This window comes from Equus quagga, chromosome 11, assembly GCF_021613505.1.
Source record: "Equus quagga isolate Etosha38 chromosome 11, UCLA_HA_Equagga_1.0, whole genome shotgun sequence".
Classification (NCBI taxonomy): domain Eukaryota; kingdom Metazoa; phylum Chordata; class Mammalia; order Perissodactyla; family Equidae; genus Equus; species Equus quagga.
The window spans coordinates 6299210-6320236 of NC_060277.1; the positions used below are offsets into that span (position 1 = coordinate 6299210).

The window sequence follows — 21027 nt, forward strand, 5'->3', positions numbered from 1 at the left end:
ACGGAAGTATGACTATTGTTGAAAAATTATTCTTATGACAAAGAAGAAATACAGTTTCCAATGTGTCAAAATAAATTTTCAAGTCATCATGTTCTTGTCTGGCAGGAAAACAAGGAGGCCAGAAAATGAACATTGTTTAGAATCTTAAAAGTATTATGTTCACGTAATGTATTATCATCTATTTTAAGAGACTTCTGCATAAAATTTAAAAGCATGACTAGTTGGAATTAATTTTCATTTGTTTAGCCAACAGACCTGCTTACAATAATATGTACTTTTTTTTTGGCTGATATTCTGAGCTAGGAGTTGATTCAAGTAGAAATAAAACTCACTTTCCTGTTCTCAAAGCAATGTTCACCAATGAGCAGCGTAAACATTGCCATCAATCTAATCTGGTGCATAAATCACAACTGTAGATATCACTTTGCCTCTTTTATAAGTAATAAGGACACACGCAGATGGGAAGTTTCTACAGGCCGAGAAAATGCCCATGGTGCCAGGTCACTAATGGCAATAACAAGAATACCTCCTTCCATTCGTTTAGATAATGCTTCACACTTCCAAAGTGCTTTCAGAAACATTATCTCATTTGGTTCTCACAGAAGGCTTATGAGGTACAGGAGTTGTTACTTCCCTGATGTGACAAGTAAGAACAATGAGACACAAGAGGTTACATCAATTGTCTAAGATCACACAGTAGAGGTGACGGGAGTCTGCAGCTCTCCCTCGAAATCAGGAAGATTACCTCATCTAGGACACCCACCCCCGGGCAGATGCTCCACAGCTCTCTGGAGCACAGCCACCCTGAGGAAATGGAAGTACGCGTGAGAAATAAGACATGATTTAATGATTGGTTGATTGGGAAAGAAAATTTTGGAAGGTTTCATTCCCAGATTGAAATGTTTAGAGTAAATGATGGATATCAATTAATGCAATACAATCCCTTCCTCCCTCCCTCCTTTCCTTCCTTCCTTCCTTCCTCTCTTCTTTTCTCCCTTCCATCTTTCCTTCCACACACACTCCCTGAGCATCCTCTATTTGTGACAAGCATTGCTGCTATGAATACAGAAATGAACCCGACATGGGCCCTGCCTTCAGGACTCCAGCAATTCAGTAGAGGTAGAAACACATGTTAAGAAATAAGAGATCAAAAATGCTCTGAAGGAAAGATGTACCATATAGAGTGGGTACACAAAGTAAAAAGTGGTCAATTCTATCCAGGGGAAAACATCGAAAGAAAGCTTCATGCAGGAGGTGATGCTGGAGCAGGATTTTGTAAAATGAGTACGTGTTTTTCAGGAGGGCCAGGGTCGAAATGGTACGGCAGGGAGGTAAGACCGGCCTGCTTGTTTGGGTAACTGTGGAGCTTGGTCTAAAGTGACTGATGAGGTGGGAGGGAAGGAGAAAGATGAGGCCGCAAACGTGTGCAGTGGAGAGGCTGTGAGGGCTCCTGGAGGACATACCGAGGAGCCCGCACATCATTTATTCCAGAGCGCCTACGATGATCAAATTACACTTCCAGATTCCGAGACGTATACAGGTTATTAAGGCTTGTCTTCAAGGAATTGCTCATTTCAACCCATGAGGTATAATGCTAAAAGAAAATTTGATTTTCAGGACACTGCTAATGTTTAAGAATATAAGCTTGGGCCTCAGAACATTCCTATTATTTTATAGGAAAACATCAGTGTGCCCCAGTGATTTTGCTCCACCTTGTTTCAGGTTCAGTTCAAATGACCAGGCACTACGCTTAGTGAGAGGGCCCAAAATACAAGCATCACTACAATGTGATCAAGGGTATCATAAATATTTTAAATATCACAGGTTGAAAGAAATATTTTTTAAAAAGTATTCAAACGTAGCTCTTTTGAACTCAGCTCTCTAATCCTAAACCAAACCCTTTCGGATGAGCATATGGAATGAGTTTTACCCTGCAAAATTTTCACGCTAATTATTCAAGTAGCCAACATATAAAATAAGTTAAAATGGCACTGTTTGTTTTCTTTCATGGCTTCTGAAACCTAATTTTAAAGTCTGGCCATGAACATCCAGGTGCACAGAACTAACTAGTTAGCGTATTTTGCTTGTGAATATGAGCAATCTGTGGACCGAGTCAATTGGGTATTATAAAAGCAATCCTAGTGAGTCAGGTAGAGAATGGAAAATGCTAAAGAAAACATGAAGAGAAGAGGATTAATCAGGAAAATAAAACCAAGAGAAAACTGATAATTTAAGGTCATCCTTTTGCCATTCTTCTTGGCACATAATAAAAATAAAGAAAGAAACCGAGCACATACTTGAGCACTGAGTTCTAAGCACTGAAACTCAGTTTTCCCACCTGTAAAATGGGGCCCATCATCATCCTGCTTTCCTGTCCCCATGGGACTATTGAGAGGCTCCAAGGAGGACAGTGTGAGTCCCTAGAGAGGGGAGAGGTCCCGGGGTCCGTGTCACTGCTCACTCCCACCCCCTACCACGGCCGCCCTCGCCTGTACTGCCACTTGTGTTCCTTAAACGCAGTCTTGTCACATTTAAAAGAAAAAAACTGAAGCGTGAGGAACTCATAAATTTATTGCCTTAGCCTCAGGAAGAATGATTGAAGAAAGTAACTTAGGATATACGTTTATCTTCTCAGTGACCTAAGACCATCAATTTACTAGAGATTACAAAAAGCATTCAGACGAAAATCAAACGGTTTTAAAGTTCTCTTTGGTGATATCTCCTGGTCATTAAAGTTCTCTAAATACATGAATTCTTACTCTAGGAGATGAAACCAACATTTATACTTGTTGAGTGATGCGCCGGTGGGATGCAAATGTAAATTCACTTCTTCCATCAGTTGAGTTTGGTTCTCAAGCTCTTGATCTCTAACTATGGAAGAATTGCCCCCAGTCAAAGGAATTTCAGGAATCGGTAAGAAACATGCACACGTGGTACCAGAGTAGACAAAGAGCAATCACTGTCACACTGGGCTTCCTCTCCAGGCCACCCTAAAGGCGACTTGATGTCCCAGGCAAAGCAGGGCACCGAAAAGACGGTTAGAAGGAAATCAGAGATGATCCCAGTCTTGCCCCCAATCATGCCCACTGTTTGTCTCTGAAGAGCCCGCCCCACTGCAGCTGCTTAGAGTCGCTTCCCAGGAAAGGAGGAGGCTGAGGAGCCACGTTCCTTCATCACCAGCGTCTTCTAAGACCCAGTATCCTGCATATCGAGTCCCAAGACTCTGCACACTTACGTTACGTTCATAACACAAAGAACCTAACACTGCTTTATTCCATTGCAATAATTGTATTTATGGATCTTTTTATTAATGACAAGCCTACCTAATATTAAGTGCCTATTATGTGCCTGGCTTTTTTTTCACACGTTTAAATCAAAAGCTCACTATTATTGTCACTCTGTTACCTACGAGAAACCAAGGGTCAGCAAAGCCAAGAGACTTGCCCAAGTCTGCACAACTGAAACATGACAGAGTTGGGACTCACACCACACTCTTGCCATTATACCATGACGCTGCTGTACATCTGGCCATTGGAAATCTATTCCTATGATATTGTCTATGACATTTTTAGCTCTAAAATGAGACTTCCAACCAGAAAATATTTATAATGCGTCCTGTTACGTTATCGAGTCAGAATACCTGGACTGGAATCCTAGCTCCTCCATTCGCTAGCTTAATCCTGCAAAGGCTCACTTTCTTTATCTGGAAACCAAGGATAATAGTAGTTCCTACCATAGGGCTGTTGTGAAAATCAAATAAGATAATAATACACAGCACTGAGCACAGCACTCCCCTTACAGTAAGTATTCAATAAAATTAGCTACTGCTATTACTGTTTTGATTTAAATGAAAGGGATACCACGATCCTCTTTCAATGTGTAAGATTACAAGGCTATTTGTTTATGAGCTCTCTGCTATACATCCCGGGAGCAAACAGGATATGGGCAAACTACCCACTTTATACAGTATGTTTCTTGAAACAATGTTGGAATAGTTGCAAACAAGAAATTTATGCACTCTTCTCTATAGCTTGCATGTACATTCTTCTGTGACTAAGTCATGTTCCTTCCTCGGTAAAGAGAAGAGCTACTGCTATTGATCTTGCAGAAGGCCTCCCAGCAGACATCGGAACAGATTGCAGCTCAAACAGTGAGATACAGACGGTTTTCAGTTTCTAGATGCACCAAACTGAAATGTGAGGTGTTAAAAATAGTGATTTTCTGTATTTGAACATCACATCTGATAAAAATAATCATATCAAGTTTAGTTTACATGCAACTTTCCAGGAACATATCTACTTCAGAACATACGTTAGGCACATGTGGTAAATGTCACACCCTTTGTGCTTCTTTCCATCCATTCACCCATTCATTGTCCAATCCCAACCAGATCTGAGATAATTAATGGCAAAAAGTGCAGTGAAAGATACACTATAAGTAAAACGTAAAAATCAGGACCAAGAAAAGACATAAATTATAATAGCAAGTAAAGAATGGAGGGAAACAGATGACAGAATTGCAGATTATGAGAGCTGTGGACTGGATTCTGAGTTTCCCAATATCCAGAGGGCAAGGGGAGGCATGGTGGTTCTCCTCGTCAAGAGTCAAAAGAGCAAACCATGGTTCCTCAGGATCAGTGACTACTCCACTGCTGACCACCCCCACAGGCACCAGGCCACATCCACTTCATACCAGGCGGCCCCAAATCTCTTCCTCACCCACGCTCCACCCCTTCTGGTAAGAGCGTCCACTTTGCTTCTCCCCTTCCAATAACGGCTTGCCTTCCATATGGCTCCAGTGGGGCTGCTGGTCCACCAGAGATACCAATGGTTCATATGGTGCCCCATGTAAATGTGTTTAAGGTGTCTCTTCCTCAAGACACTTCATTTCTATCTCTTGGGAATTTTGCATAATATACTGCCTTTGTTATTATATAAAGGTATTTCATGCCATAATACATAAATTACAAGGTCTTTGATATATATAGTATCCTCCAGGGTTGGGCAGTTTACAACCTATACCTTCTCTTAGATTTTATATATGGGAATTAGGAGAAAGAAACTCATCCTACTTGAATATTGAGCATTAAAAATGCTCCCCAGGGGCTGGCCCCGTGGCCGAGTGGTTAAGTTCACGCGCTCCGCTGCAGGCGGCCCAGTGTTTCATTAGTTTGAATCCTGGGCGCGGACATGGCACTGCTCATCAGACCACGCTGAGGCAGCGTCCCACATGCCACAACTAGAAGAACCCACAACGAAGAATACACAACTATGTACCGGGGGGCGTTGGGGAGAAAAAGGAAAAAATAAAATCTTAAAAAAAAAAAAAAATGCTCCCCAGAGCTGCTGGAAGTCATATGCCCATCATTGAGCAAAGCCTGAGAGGTGAGAACACAGAAGCTGAAAGGAGAGATGGAGAGATGGAGGGTTGACAATGCCTGTAGGTCAGTCTCAAGGTCAACTCTACCCTTCTCATTGCTCACATGCGTGAGCCAATAAGTTCTCCCATTTAATTAAAAAAGAATAAATTTTCCTTGATATATGTGACTTCAGAATCTATCCCCTCACTGCCTGGACTCTTCTTGCTGCCCTTTTCTATGTCTGCTCTGATTGACTGGTTCCCAGACCTTTTTAAGAATTCTTCCAACTTTTCAACTCCCCAACGAACACTCCACCAACCGCCTCGGCCTCCTGGCATCAGAGCCTTTGGTTTCCTTTAACCCCCGAAGCCGCGAGCGCTCAGCTCATCCTTTCCAAACCCTCATCTCACCCAGGTGCAGGTTAACTCCATCCCAATCTCATACCTAACCTGTCCCTAAATCATACATTGACAGGGAACATCACTAATCTGGGGGAAGAACTGGTTTAAAGAAATATTCACCAAAATTGTATGTCAATTATACTTCAATGAAACTGGGGAAAAAAAAGAAATACTCATCAAAAAATCACACTGTAAGACTGACAACACATACTTAACAAACTTTAAAAGAATAAACTATTTTTAAAGAATTTTCATATACTGCTGATGAATTAATTTAAAATAATGTGTTCTTTTTAAGTTTGTTAAATTCATCTGGGTGGGATTTTCTTTAGAAACATCTTATCAACAATTAGTTTGAATTACTGTAGCATACCTATTTTTCTAACTGTATTTCTTTTGAAAGATTCACATGTCTATATAATTTATAAAAATTTGTGGAATTTTATACACCATTATTTAATATCATTATTATTTTTGTCCCAAAGGAAATAAGGGCCACAAATTGACAAAAACTAAATGCTTACCTTGGAACAATGGGGAAAAAAAAAGATATTGTGAAACCAAAGCCCACACCTGTGTGCCAGGAACTAAACTACCATCTCTGAGCTCTGAACCCACCTTCCCCACTCAGCTTTCTGATGCAGGAGCTGGAAGGCAGCAAACAGTCTCTCTCCCCGGCTAGCTAGATCCATCAGGTTCTTCCATGAAGGGGCTGCAGAGGGACCCTGCACAGCTGCACAAGGAAGAGGAGCTTGCCCTTGGGGATCTGCTCACTGCTCCTGTCCCTGGTGTGGCCCCAGCTATGGCTCGTCCCCCTGGCAGCAGCCAGTAGCTCCAGCAGCAGTTGGTTTCAGTTTTCACCTTTTTCCCCACTCCTGGAATCAGCCTCGTTGCATTCCCACAGAGATAAAAGCAAAGCTGGCCAGTGTCCCCTCCTTAGAGGCCAAATCCTAGCTTTGCAGGTCCCTTTCCTGTATTCTGGGGCTCCTCCTGGGAGACAGGAACTCCTCCTTGAAGGTCTGGGTCTCGGCTCCATGGGCCGCCCCCCCTCCAGTGACCCCCGTCTGAAGGTTTTTGTTGTTCTCAGTATTGCCTTTCACCCTTTATTCTTTGAAGTCTTGTTTAATTCCCTACGTTAAATTCTTTCTGTTAAAATCACTGGTGTAATTCCTGTTTTCCCGACTGGATCCTAACTGACACAAACTACTTCTGTGTTTTTCCCCGACAATCTCCTTTTCACAGAGGACTAAGACATGAATGACAAAGGCAAAGGGTGCAAAGCTGGGAGCAGATATGAGGCTGAGTTTTTTAGAAAAACTGTATATTTCAAGAACTTGCCTCCCCATAAAACAATTTGTTTATGGCTTTTGATTTAATATACATATTTCATGTAGTTCTATGTATACATTTTTAGGTTCTATAAAACCTAAAAGTCTATAAATCTAATTTACATTGAAAATTAAGTAAAGTATAGAGTATAGTATACAGTAGTGGGTACACGATAGCATCACAATGAATTTTTATCTTAAATTTACTATACTCATGTTAGAGACAATTAATTTAAAATAAATCTTAATTTGGACAAAATATTGTCATAAAAATTTTGTAATAAAGACAACCATACAATCGGCAACATACTTTAGCTTGGTATCTCTAGGACTTACTGATACCAAGTGCCAGCTGTTACTATCAAGTTCAATAATCAACATTTGATGTGGTAAACAGATACAGCAATGTACCTAGACAAGAGCTCTAAGGTGTATACTATATTTCTGTTTTAAAGCAAGTTTGTTGATCCTTAAGGTACTAATTTAAAATATCCATTTAATAGTTATCGTAAAATAAGAAATAAAAAGAGGCATACAGGTTTTTTTTATATAAAAATTTTGGTTTTCTCTTTAAAGAAAGAGTTTGGTGGCTTAAAACAGTTTGAAAACTCTTCCTGAAAATATCCTCTTTTAGGCAATGTATTAAGAATTATTAATGCAAAATTTGACTACGATAACTTCTCTGTATTTTAGGACTCCATTTCAGTATTTTTATTATTTAAAACAAGGGTTATTGGGGCCAGCCCAGTGGCATAGTGGTTAAGGTCACGCCCTCCACTTTGGGAGCCTAGGGTTCGTGGGTTCAGATCCTGGGCGTGGACCTACACATCACTCATCAAGCCACGCTGTGGCAGCATCCCACATACAAAATAGAGGAAGATTGCCGCAGATGTTAGCTCAGCAACAATCTTCCTCAAGCAAAAGGAGGAAGGTTGGGAACAGATGTTAGCTCAGGCCAATCTTCCTCACAAAAAAAGAAAGAAAGAGTTATTGTAAACATATTTAGAATACTACCCAGTTTAATGTATCTTTACCATTTGGCTTCTAAAATCACCACAAGAAAATGTGTTAAAACTAACACTCACTGTCCTGATTCTGCCCCCTGGAGCCAGAGAGAATAACTCTTCCTTCCTTCCACATTAAAGAATTCTCCAAATTTTTTTTTTTTTTTTGAGGAAGATTAGCCCTGAGCTAACATCTGCCACTAATCCTCCTCTTTTTGCTGAGGAAGACTGGCCCTGAGCTAACATCCGTCCCCATCTTCCTCTACTTTTATACGTAGGACACCTGCCACAGCATGGCTTGACAGCTGGTGTGTAGGTCCACACCCGAGATCCAAAATGGCCAAGCCTGGGGCCACCAAAGCAGAGTGTGTGAACTTAACCACTGGACCACCAGGCCAGCTCCTCAAATATTTTAAGACAACTACTTCATCTGCCTTCTCTCCCCTTTGCTAAGCAGCTGGAGTCCCTCAGCGTCCCCTTAGGATGCAGTTTCCTGGCTCTCTCCATCCTGGCCTCCCTCCTTAGGAACACTCCCGCTCGTCAGACTCCTAAATAAGGTCTGACTGCTACAGATCCAGACAGAAAGTCTTAGATTAACAGATCGTCTGCTTGCCAGTTTATTAGCTATCACAAACATCAATCATAACTCTGAAAAGCTGAGCTTCACAGCTAACTTTAGCTGAATATTTTAAATGCTTAGAAAGTGTGAATTTCATTTTTGCTCTAACAGTCAGATGTGAGCCATCAAATTGAAACTTGATGTAATTTACACAGCAAATGCCAACACCAACTATCTAACCACAAAGTCAGAGGAGTGGCGCGGGGAGGGGCTGCTGAGACACGTCACAAAGGTGGGTCCCCCTTCCTGTCAGATTCCGTCTTCTCTCTCTCATCAGCTTACCAGCTGGGCGTGCTCTGTTTCTCTTGGGAATGTGAAAGTCTCTCTCCATCCACTCCAAGCATCTGGTTTTTACATCGCTTTCTCCCTGGTGCTATAATTTTTCTGTATATATGTCTAAGGTCTACAAATGTCCTTGACTAAATTCATCAGTTTTGGGGGCAGTGTGTAGAAACAGAGAATTATAAGCCTCAAGTGTCTTCAACTCAGCCTTTAGTAAAATTAATATCATTTATATCCTAGTTAGCATAGATTTTAAATTAAAACCTTACTCATTCTTCACATTTTCATCACATAGTTCAGTTTTTGCCTATGACTATTTGCTAAGGGCAAAGAACATTACTATATAACAGAAAGGCTTGTCTTAATAGTTCCAAGGTCTGTTAACTTGTACCACTGACATTATAAATGTCTGTTACAGGAAACTTTATTTGCTGTTGTAGAAACTGTGTTTGCCCATGTCAAGCGGTAACCGCTGCCTGTGATAGGAGCTTGAGGTAACTTCCATTCTGGGGGCGAATAACTCGCTCTCACTGGACTTGGCTGATGTAGCTGCATAACTTCCCCGGGACGGAAGGGCTGAGACTGAGAGCATCCAGAATGTCTACCTTGGCTTTTTCGGTTCAGGACAATAATACACACTGGGATCCAACACACTCCTTTTTAAAAGACATAAATTAAAGAGAAATCCTCCAACAACAGGGACCAAGTATCATCACGGTACCTCCCATTAACTTTACAAGTGCAACGTGCTCAGAACTTCCCAGTGGGATGTGCTCAACAACACTGGTTGAAGAGAACTGATTTACTCTTCCTAACAGCTTGCACTCAAGGCTAAGTTTCACTGCCACTAAAATGGAACACGAAGCTTCAGAAGAAATCAGAGTTTCACTTCTTTACTAGGTTTGGAAATATTTGTTCCAGAATAGGTCTACTCTTACATACACTGAGTGTCCTCTAGAATAGTATCTGAAGCCATTGGGTTGTACAGGTGACAAAAATGTAGCTCAAGCAAGTTTAAGCAAAGAAAAGGGGAGGATTTATTGCTTCGTGTAAAGGAGAAGGTCTTAGTTATGGCTGAACTCAGAGGCTCAAACAATATCAAGACTGTCTCTTTCTCTCTCCTTCTCGGGCCTCTTTCTTCTGTGCTGGTTTCACAGTCAGGAAGATTCCCCCTCACTCCCTACCAACTAGAAATCTTACGCTTAAATCTTTCCCACTCAAAATCCAAAGGAAGACAGACCCTGTACAAATCTTAGGGAAGGCTCCAGTTAACTCTGCTTGGACCACAGGTCTCTCCTAGGGCAGGAAAAAAGGCAGCATGATAGACAGAGTCCCAAAGAGAAGGAGAGGGACTCCCCCAAAGGAAAGGATGCTACACAGATAAATCTTGTCAGTCCACTCAACAATTCAAGATCAGAAATTCTAAGTCCATTTGTTCCTCTCCTGAGCATGATGAAAATAAACCCACGGTTCTGTTGAGCTGACGTCTAAGGTGACTACAGTTACACAGTACACTCTCATTTGTTACAGAGAAATTATATTTACTGGGCCTATTATACGCCAACCACAGTGCCAGGTATTTTATAGACAGTGGCTTATTTAATTCTCACAATGAGTAGACCTTTGAGATGAGGGCACAGAGGCTTAGAGAAGTTACATAGTAAATGTTAGAACCAAAGATGCAAGCTGAGTCCATCTGCCTCCAAAACCCCCTGCTCTCAGCACTGAGAGTTTGGGGCTCTTTTGAGTTTCTTTACTGTGGGTATCTGAAGTTTGTGGATGAAAGCTCCAAGACCTACATATTAGGCAGGGCTGACTTAATTAAACAGAAGGCAATTATCTACAGGAAGTGATTTATCAGATGCCCTGAAAGAGTTTTACTAGTTGCCGAAATTCCTCCGTTACAGATTATTTCAGAGTAAGTCAATACCACTGCTTAATTTATCATTTTTACCAATACTTCCCAAGAGCACTTGGCATAACTTAGTCTCGTTACAATACAAATACCCCAGGAAAGGGCAATATACGAAGCTTTCTTCTATTAGCCAAAAGCTTTATGTACATCAGCTTCCCCACTCCTTTTTTACATGGCCCCCAGGAAAGAAGACACAGGGACAGCTCATGTCACTTGCCTGACAGGGCAACTGGGTGGAGCTCACAGCAACCAGGGACTGCACAAGGGGCTGGGAAAAGGTCTACAGTCTTGCTACTCCCAACGAAAGGTATTCAACATTTGACCACAGAATCCAGGCAAACTCTAAAAAGGTCTGAGAACAGCAACGAAAGGAAATTCAGTCACCATATAACCTAGGAATTAACAAAGGGGCTCAGGGAGGTAGTAACCATTAGCATTTGCTTTCATCTTCCCCTACTTTATTTTAGAATCAAAAACCTCTTGGGTGCACATTATTTAATAAAGTAAACATCTAATCTTTAGTGACTATGACTAAATGTTTTATATTGCACACCGTCACTGCTGCTACCCCAACATTACCCAGAGAAATCACATGCAAAACTTAGTCTCTGGTTACACAGAGCACCATGATCTGGCTGCGCTGCATAGCTCCAGAGGGGGGCAGCAGATAATGAGCAGCTCGGGGTCCCAGCCTCCTACCTGCTCTTGGCCCCACAGCACCCCTGGAGGACCATAACTGAGAACTCCCCCAAACTACTGGCTTTCAGCCACTTCCTCTCTTAAACAGGACAGTTGAGAAGTATTTATTTTCTAATAGTTTCATTTCATAAGCTGTTTTCTGAGTGATCCTGGCATAGCACCTGTCACACAGCACACACTCAATACATTAAAAAGAAAAGGAAGAGGAGGAGGAGAAGGAGGAGAGAGGAAGAAGAAGGAACCGAAACATATCTATAATATTTATTTCCTAGACTCTTAGCTATAAGAGACAAATGGGGAAAAAACAAATAAACGTTCAAGCTCTTGGTAGTTTACCACTGCTTCTTAAATATGAGGAATTGGGCCCAGAGATGTCAGCAGCTTCCCAGTGTCAGACAGGATGTTGGTGGCAGAGCTGGGTTTATAGTCCAGGTCTCCCTACCACGAGTCCTGTGCTCCTTCTACAGTAAAAACCACCTTCCAAGGGATGGGCCAGTGGTATTCAACAGGCAGAGCAGAACTAGAGTCACGCTCTGTCCCCTGCGTGCAAACACATTTCTACGGCAAGGAAGGAAAATGAGTGTTACTGCCCCTGATGGGAGGTTCCTCATCACACACTTCCTGGGGCCTGTGCTGTAGCACCCAAGTGAGAACCTGTTAAAATGTTTCTCTGGTACATTCAGTAACCAGAGTCATTCCAAATTCTGTCCCTTGATAGGCTGGACTTATACTGAAGTTCTCTCATACTCAAAACCTAACAGGAAATGTGTATCATTCTCTTCACTAACAAACATTTAGAACATGCCTCCTCTGGGTAAGACAGCATGTTAGGGTTTGGTGTTGCAAAGAGAGGTCCTGTCTGTGTATGAGGTGTTTGAAATCTGAGGTGTAAGGAGATAGAGCACACACACTAAAGATAACCTCAAAGTCAGTGCATTGAAGCACAAATGAGAAGAGCAAAGCGTAAGGCTATAGGATTTCTAGGAAACCTTCTGGAGAACTGGAAAATCTAAATACAGACTTCCCTGAGTATAACTGAACAATAAGCACCATAGTAATTAAGGTTCAAAAATGGAAGTATTCACCAGACATGAAATTAACACTGTTTACCTCAATTTATATATTAATGTTATACCATCAAATTCCAAATCATCAGAAAGAAACTATCTTGATATTCCACTCACATTTATGAAATGGATACTATAAATGGTCCTGCTAAGTCGTTCCACCCAAAAAGACTATATTGAAACATAATTTCATATATAAAAGTAAAATGTGTGCATTGTTAAAATACACACTTCTAAAATTAAAATATGTCTTGTTAAAATACGCACTAATACTATTTTATTTTCAGCGTCACAGAATGTCAGGGCTAGAAAGTCAAGAGCGGTCAGTGTACCCATTCACTAGCTACTCCCTTCTCCCCTCCAGCATCACTAGTTGTGGCTCCTCATCCTGTGCTCAAATGCCTCTAGGGACAGGAAGCTGACTACTTCATGAGGCAGGATGGTTCATCTTTGGACATTCACCTCTTTCATTCTACATAAAAGCAATGTACTCCAAAATGGGAAAATCTGCAATAGGAAAAGAGCAAGTGAAACGTTTTCTAATTCGTTATAGAGGTGTCTACTTCATCATTAAGTTTTCTTTTGAGGTTGACTTAATGAGATAGATAAATTGCTTTGGTCAGGAAGCCTGTGCAATAACATTCCTGCTCACGGCCATTCCCTCTAGGAAGCTCGCCTGGAGAAATTAGGTAATTCAAAGAAAACAAGTCTTATAAAGAATTCAGCAAAAACTACTTTGGAGAATATCTACAACATTGTTAATCCTACAATACCTACAGTAATGTTTAATGTCACAAACGCTCCTGTGTAGCAACAGAAAGAGCTTAATCTTCCAAGAAACATGTATTTATTGCCAGTATATTCTTACTTATTGTGGCTAAAAAGCATACAGTTTGAGAAAATGTTCAATTTCTTGAATTTAAACAATAAAGGCCTAGTTATTTCGTGCTGCATTAACTGATAAATAAACCATGACGAGCTCTCCTGCATGTGGCTCTTCACCCCATTATCAAGGTTCCTGCCTATGAGACAGTTAACTTGCCACACAAACTGAGGCCCCTGCACAACTAGTTGACCACAAAATCATTTGTTGGCTATCAGTGGATTAAAATAGTAGCACCAATAAATCAAATAAATGAGAATCCTTTCTATCTACCACCACCAGCAATAGGCAAAAGCAGAATAAAGTAGCAGCGGGAGGGCAGGGGGGGTCACTTGACTCTTACCACTTGGCCAGCTGGGTATGTCCTTTCTGTATTTCTGCAGGACTATAGAAGATGGGCTTCCAAGGTCACCTGTGTTTTGAGAATGACATCCACAAATTTAAACCTTCACCAAAAACTCATTTAATTCTCCATAATGTGACCCTCAGGAGGTACATTCCAGTGCCCTCACCTTTCGTAGCAGAATTAGAAAGGTGTAGGCATTCACATTTTTGTCCTCTGCCCCTAGTAGGCCCTCAGCAAGCTCGTGGCTCAGAGTGGGGATACAAAGATGAATAAGACTCAGGAGGTTCCTGTACAATCCAGCAGCAAGATGAGAAAAATGCTGGCGCTCCCAGACATCTATTACGGATTCTTATACATGTTATCAACACAGCTTATGGACAGGATATCTACAGTTAGTGCTAATTTACATGTTTCCTGAGGCAGGCTAGCTAACAAATTCTCTGCCACTTTTTTTCAGGTCCCCTTTGTAAGTACTGTTGGACACATATTACCAGCAGCACAGCAGTGTCTGGCAGAGAAACTTCTCTTTAGACCATCTTTTAGCAGAGAAATTAGACCCAGAATGAGAAAACAGCTGATGAGGTGCATGAATGGAGTGTGGAGCAGACTAGGAGGAGAAAAACAGTGAAGCAATGACAAAGCCAAAGAGATGAAAGAAGGATGGGGAGAGAATGGGGAAGCCCAGGGGGCCAGTGGGGAAGGGGGCACAAAGGCATTGATTCTACCCGTAATTGGCACTTCTGGACTAGAACTTCACTTCAAGCTCAGTGTCCTGTCTTCATTTTCTTTTTAAAATTTTGGCATTTGAGAAAGTAAACCCCCAAAGCAGTATATACCACTTCCTGTGAACCAATATGAAGAAGCACTGTGTGTAAAACACAAGACTTTGCACTCCAATGATCAGATAAGAAAGACAGACAAGAGCAAATTCCTCATTGAGTCTAAACGACTTCTTCAGTTGGAGCCAAGAAGGCTGCTCACTGACAGGGCAGGAAGAGGCACAGAAGGAAAGCAGGTGCTCCTGGGAAAACCCGGAGCAGAGGGATAGGACGTGGAGGTGGGTAAGGAAAGAACGCACTGTCCCTACATCTGTCTACATCAAGGGTTTTCAGACAGGGCTGGTCCTCAAGGAATGAATCAACCAACCCAAGCTTCCGGAACCACAGAGAAATCATTCTCACAGATAGCTGAAAAGTTTCAGGCTGCCAAACAAATGCCGATGCTCATTGTTAGAAAGTGAACGATTTGGTTGTAAAGTCATCCCGGGTTTTAAGATCAGGATCATCGTGTACTGCACAGTACCATTTGCACAAGTCAAATTCAGAGCACAGCTTATTGGCTCTTGCTAAACATCAGAAGCTCTGTAGTCTCCCAACATTTACTCCAAAGCATTCTCAGAAGATTTCTTGTAAAAACTGGCTGATTTCCCAAGTGAACTGGGATAGGATATGTATTAATTTTTGCGAACCTGTCCCTGGCTAGTTTCCTGAAGAACAAGCATCAGGAAATATGAGCCAGATGTGGACCTCTGAGTATCCGAAGCAGATACCATGAGATTCTGTAGACCTATTTAGATTTATTTAAATAAAACAGTGATGGGACAGAAACGGGGCTGCAAATTTAGTCAGTTACGACTGTAACCATTTTATTGAAAAAGAAGTAAAAATTCTATATTTGGGGGCAACTGGCATAAGGCAAATCACTCAGCACACGAATGAAAATGCAGGGACTGTACTGAACCGAGCTGAAATCAAAGTGAATGCACAGAAGCCAGTGAGGAAAACATTTTACTGCAACTGTCATCACTTTAAGTTCCGTTTTCTGGACCAAAAGCAGATGTGCAATCTGCCTGACAGCTGTTTAAAGATATTCACTGAGGTTTTTGCTGGAAGCAAAGTAGCTCCACTGTTCTGAGTGGTCTTACAGATACACCTGAATCCCCTCCATGGAGAACAAAACAGAGGACACACGAAAATACCTGAAAATGCATAATATACATCATTTTAGAGCCAGCTTTACTCCTCCATATGTTCTTATTGAGCATTGCTCTGAAAATATCCCAATTTCAGATAAGAAAAATGAAGTCTGACTTGTACGATATATCAAATCGTATGCCATGACTTAAAGAAACTCAGAACCAAACTCTGACTCTAGATAGTGTGATAAAAATGACCTGTAAGAATACCAACACAAGAAAATCAAAAATGAGTTTTCAGTATTTTGTATTTTTAACATAGCCTATTTATTGAGTTACTGTACTTTTACAGTTAATTATTAACTGCACGCCTACCAACCCTTTTAAGAAACACACAGGAAAAATCACAGCTCATTATTCTGCTCTTTCCCATAAGAAAAACACCAAACTAACCCTAGAAGACAGCTACACAGAATAATCCAGCCCTAGGATTCTGCACCGTGCATATCACACTTACTGATTTTTTCCTCATCTCTTGAGATAGGAAAGCAGCAGAGCTGACCCATGGCACTGGCAGTGTCTTCCCTTCCCGGTGTTTCTCTCCCGGGGCACCCCAAACAGAAACTGCAGTGTATCCCACGGTCTGCGAGCACACCCTGCCTCTTCCACCCCAGGAGCACACCCGAGCTGGGGCGCCAACACACAGCCGGCGGAGACAGGAGAAGGGAGTCGCTGCGGCAAGCAGGCAGGCTCCACCTCCCAGGCGGTCCTCCAGCCCCGCAGCCGCTGCTCCGGACGGCAAGCAGGGACAGAAGTGGCCCTGTGCTGCCTGAGTCTCACCAGCTGTGAGCTCTGGGCCTCGGAGGCGTGCCACGTGCCCTGTGTAGATATCTGTGCGTGTCTTTAAGAAAGGTAACTGAGAACAGACCACACTGAGCGCTTTCTCCTACAGACAAATACAGTCATTACACAGGGAAATTCAAAGGAAAAAAACCCGTATTTTCTATCTGCTATTTATAGAGGAAGAGCTTTCCTTTATCCCCAGGAGATTCTTGTTTCTTTGTTCGTTTTATGTTTAGGGAAACTGACATTGCAGAACACTGAAAACATAACATGTATGAAGTCCCACTACCTAACAAATGGCATGAACCGTAGAAACGACAGGCAAAGGGGGAGAGAGGAGAATATCAATTGTGATCTGCACTTTACAGTGTCTTTTAAAGCTAAATGTCTGTTTTCTAAAACACTGCCTTGTTCCTCTTTTAGAGCATTAAATCCATACTATAAATTCTGAAGTTATAAAGCATCAAATATGTCAACAGCCTAGAAAATTCCCCAAATCTAGAAGCATCACTGAGAAAAAGATCAGAGATAAGAGCATCTTTCTGAATGAAACCACAAGGTGATTAAGCAAAGTCAGGGACAGCAAAACAACTAATTTCAAGACATGATAATATTCTGAACTTCATGACATGAGATAATTGATTTCATGTAATTGTTCAAAATCTGTTCTCCCGTGTAGGGAGCAGCCTTGCTTGATGACATCATGGGAATGAAAGACTGCTCTTAGTACCAGACGTTCCACCCAATTCCTTACTTTATCCTCTACTTCTCAGCTAGGCACACACGCCTAGTTCCCAGGAGCTGCAGGGAGAGGGCACCGTATGATAGGAAAACTTCCCATGGGTCTGAAGGCCCTGTGTTGACTTTCACACTTGTCTGAACAAAGAGTGTGCAGTTAGGAAGAATAAAAATTATCCATTTTTTTAATGCTAAACATTACCGTTTGTCTTAAAGAAAGAAACATTTGCCGTGAACACTCTTCATTGAGGAAAATGGGTAACTCCTGGCATTCCCCAGTCACCAACACGGGTGTTGTGATAAACCTTTAGAAGAAGAAAGCCAGAAGTTTGAGTCCCAGGTCTGTCAGGTATTAACAGTTATGAAACTTTGACCTCTTTGTCAGAGTTTTGATATCTTCATCTATAAATCAGATAAGTTCATGACAAAGTTTTAATTTGTTGTTGCAAAGCTGGCAGAGTGCAAGAGGAGGGGAAGAAGAGAATAGCTTGTCCACGCACTGAGTCTGCACGCTTGCATTGCAAGCTCAGCTCCTCCTCTGCCAATTTCTTGCCCCGATAGCTGCCATCTGAGCCACTGCTCATGTTATGCACGTGGCCTCCAAGCAAAAAGGCCCCTCACTCAAATGCAGCATCCAGGAAGAGCAATCTGTGAGGAACCCAACTGACTTCACTTTATTGATTAGTCCCTGTTGGCACTACTTCTGAAAACATGCAGTTAAGAATAAAATATATAAAATGTATCATTGGCTAAGTCACAGTGTCTATCCCAGGATAAGGGAGGCTATATAATGTTAGGGACTTTTTTTCATGAGCATGAAAGTGAATTAACCATACTGCAAGATTAGAAAACAATTGAGAAATTCACAATAGGAATTTCAAAAGTGGCTTTTAATTGTGCAAATACTTAGCACATCCTTTAACCTGTAGGAGGAGATAGAGTCTGATTTCATGATCACTAGGGTTTAGCTCAGCTCTGAAAGGCTGTAATTTCACCCTGTAGGTTTATGGCTACTCCTAGCCCGGGATTTCCAAGAACAGTCTTCACACACTGCACAGTTTTGACTTTTTTCAATAGGCATGATCCATTAAATACACAATTAAATGTGATTTCATTTCCACAGATTTCACAAGGTTTTCATATATAAATTTTCAACTTAAAACAAGTGAGACATTCAGGTGCCTGGATTTTTTCATTTAGAAAACAAACCATATACATGTTAGGTATACTGGTGGAAAAAATGGGTTTTTTTTTTCTGCCATTCCATGTCCCCCCTCGAACTGGAATGGTAATTCATAAGGACCTAGAAAGTAGCCATCCTTTACCCAATTATTCAAGTGTGTAATTTACCTGAATAGTATTCCTCTCTCACGAAAACAGTCAAGTAGTAAGTTGAATAAGAATAAACACTAACATGTACTGGACACTTACTATACACCAGGCACTCGCTAAGTGCTTACATTTGCTCATTCACGTAATCCCAACCACAGCTCTAGGAGAAGGTACTACCACCATCCCCATTTTACAGATGAAAAAGCTCAAGCTCAGAAAAGTAACTTGGCCAAAATTTCTCAGAGAGTATGTGACAATAATGGGATTTGAACTCAATTTGTCTGGCTGCATAAACCCTGAGTGTCTGATCCCAGAGTTCTATATTGTTAAACACAATTTGTGTGTGGCATCAAGTATCTACTTTATGAAAGAGCTTACTACAATAACAGAATAATGTGCAGAAAAACGGTTATTTAACCAAGCTCTATGGTCATAGGTTTAAAATGCCTTGGCTTCTCATGTTTTGTCACCAAATCTCTTTATCAATGGTGCTAGAGTAATATAATCCTGTTTTAAAACCAAGGACCTAGGGGCCGGCCCATGGCCAAGTGGTTAAGTTCGCACACTCTGCTTTGGCGGCCCAGGGTCTTGCTGGTTCGGATCCTGGGCGCAGACCTATGCGCCGCTCATCAGGCCATGCTGAGGTGGTGTCCCACATGGCAGAACCAGAAGGACCTGCAACTAGAATATACAACTATGTACTGGGGGTCTTTGGGGAGAAGAAGAACGCAAAAAAAAAAAAAAAAAAAAAAAGAAGAAGAAGAAGAAGATTGGCAACAGATGTTAGCTCAGGTGCCAATCTTTAAAAAAAGAAAAAGCAAAGCAAAAACCCAAAGACCTAAAGAGAGATCCGTTATTGGAGCTGCCAGCCATGCTGTGAAGAGAGATGCGAGCCAGAGTATGGAGTGCTCTGAATGCTCACCAGAATGGCTCCTGAAAACATTCATCTTCCAGGAAAAAGAGCAACCTGAACCATTCACAAGTAATCCCTGGAGTTTTATGGGGCTTTATTAGGGGACTAACAGAGTCCTTTCAGTAATACACAGAGATCTACTACAACTAGAAGATTAAAAAAAGAAGTAAGGTTAACTTCACTGAGAAGAACTATCTGATATGATATCATGTTCATAAATTGAAAACCATATCCTTTTCGTGTTTTCTTTTCTCACAGGCCTGGCCATAGACACATCATGATTAGCATCTGCTACAGTAGTTTGGATTTGTATTATAAGTGGCAGGAATAAAACTAAAAAGTATGAGGGGGTGGCAGCTGCCTCTTCTCGGTGTACATTGAAATATCAGCTCTGACTATTGTCTCTAATGGAAAAAAATAATTCTTAACTATGACCAAAAACTCTACTCTCTGTTTCATTGGTTGGCATTGTTTTCTACTTATAACTTAACACACATATATATTTGGATTTCTGAGCAACCTTGCTGTCAAGTCTGACTCGATAAAGAATAAATCTCACTGTAAGATTCTGACTATAAAGCTTTACAGACTACCAACTCTTCTGGGACCTCCAATTCATTAATTAAAGGAAATCTGAGTGTGACAACGTATGGAAACACATGAGAAAGAAAAGAAAAAGTAAACGCCCTTTTATTCAGAAGAGTGAAGAGAAAGAGAACATTACATCATGAAGAGTAAAGAGAGAGGAAAATTGCTTTATCCCTACAAATTCTGGAGCCAACCCCTGGGAGACACGCTTTTAAGCTCAAAAGAGACACTTCAGGAAGATTTCATTATACAGCAGGTTGCACACTTACAGAAACTGTTATGCCAAGAAATGTCACAGTTTCAATGAAAATGTATGCAAATTCAAGTAGTGCTGGACAACTTATGTTTTGGAAGGTGTCGCAATTTTTTATATTGCCATCAGGGTGCCAAAAGACAAACAATTATTCTGGGCCTGAGGAAGGTTGGATGGGCATATCCAATAGAGTTATTCTGTTTCTCTATGTTACTGTAAAACCCAATTTCAGTTCTCAATAATCAATTCACAATAAGCATATATCTCCTCATGTCCCAGATCCACTAGATGCTTCTCATTGTTTAGCCACTCTGCATCTCTGTAGCCATTCTGTAACCAACGGGCAAGTTCTGAAACTACATCATTAACTATTTGAAAGTGGTTCTTATGAGTGTCTGTAAAGGAAAGAGTTTGAAAAATCATAACAAAAAACTTTAAGGATTATCTGTAAATCTCACTGTTAAAGTCATGTTTTTAATAACCAGGGAAAAGAATCTTGGTCTAAACTGAGAAATTTGGGCGCCAAGAATCTTTCCTTTTTT

General features: G+C 41.2%; 1 protein-coding gene across 6 annotated transcripts in view; it reads right to left on the reverse strand.

Moving 5' to 3' along the window:
- Positions 1-21027, reverse strand: part of AKAP7 (A-kinase anchoring protein 7) — a 133760-nt gene that overhangs the window by 20191 nt on the left and 92542 nt on the right. For 3 of the 6 annotated variants that reach the window (XM_046674436.1, XM_046674437.1, XM_046674438.1), the window contains one exon: positions 13901-13969. The exons of 2 other annotated variants lie outside the window; for them this stretch is intronic. In XM_046674436.1, the coding sequence (XP_046530392.1) occupies positions 13901-13969 (69 nt within the window). Of the gene's footprint in view, positions 1-11204; positions 11261-13900; positions 13970-21027 lie in introns of those variants that run through there. One more of the 6 variants, XM_046674442.1, reaches the window with a different exon arrangement.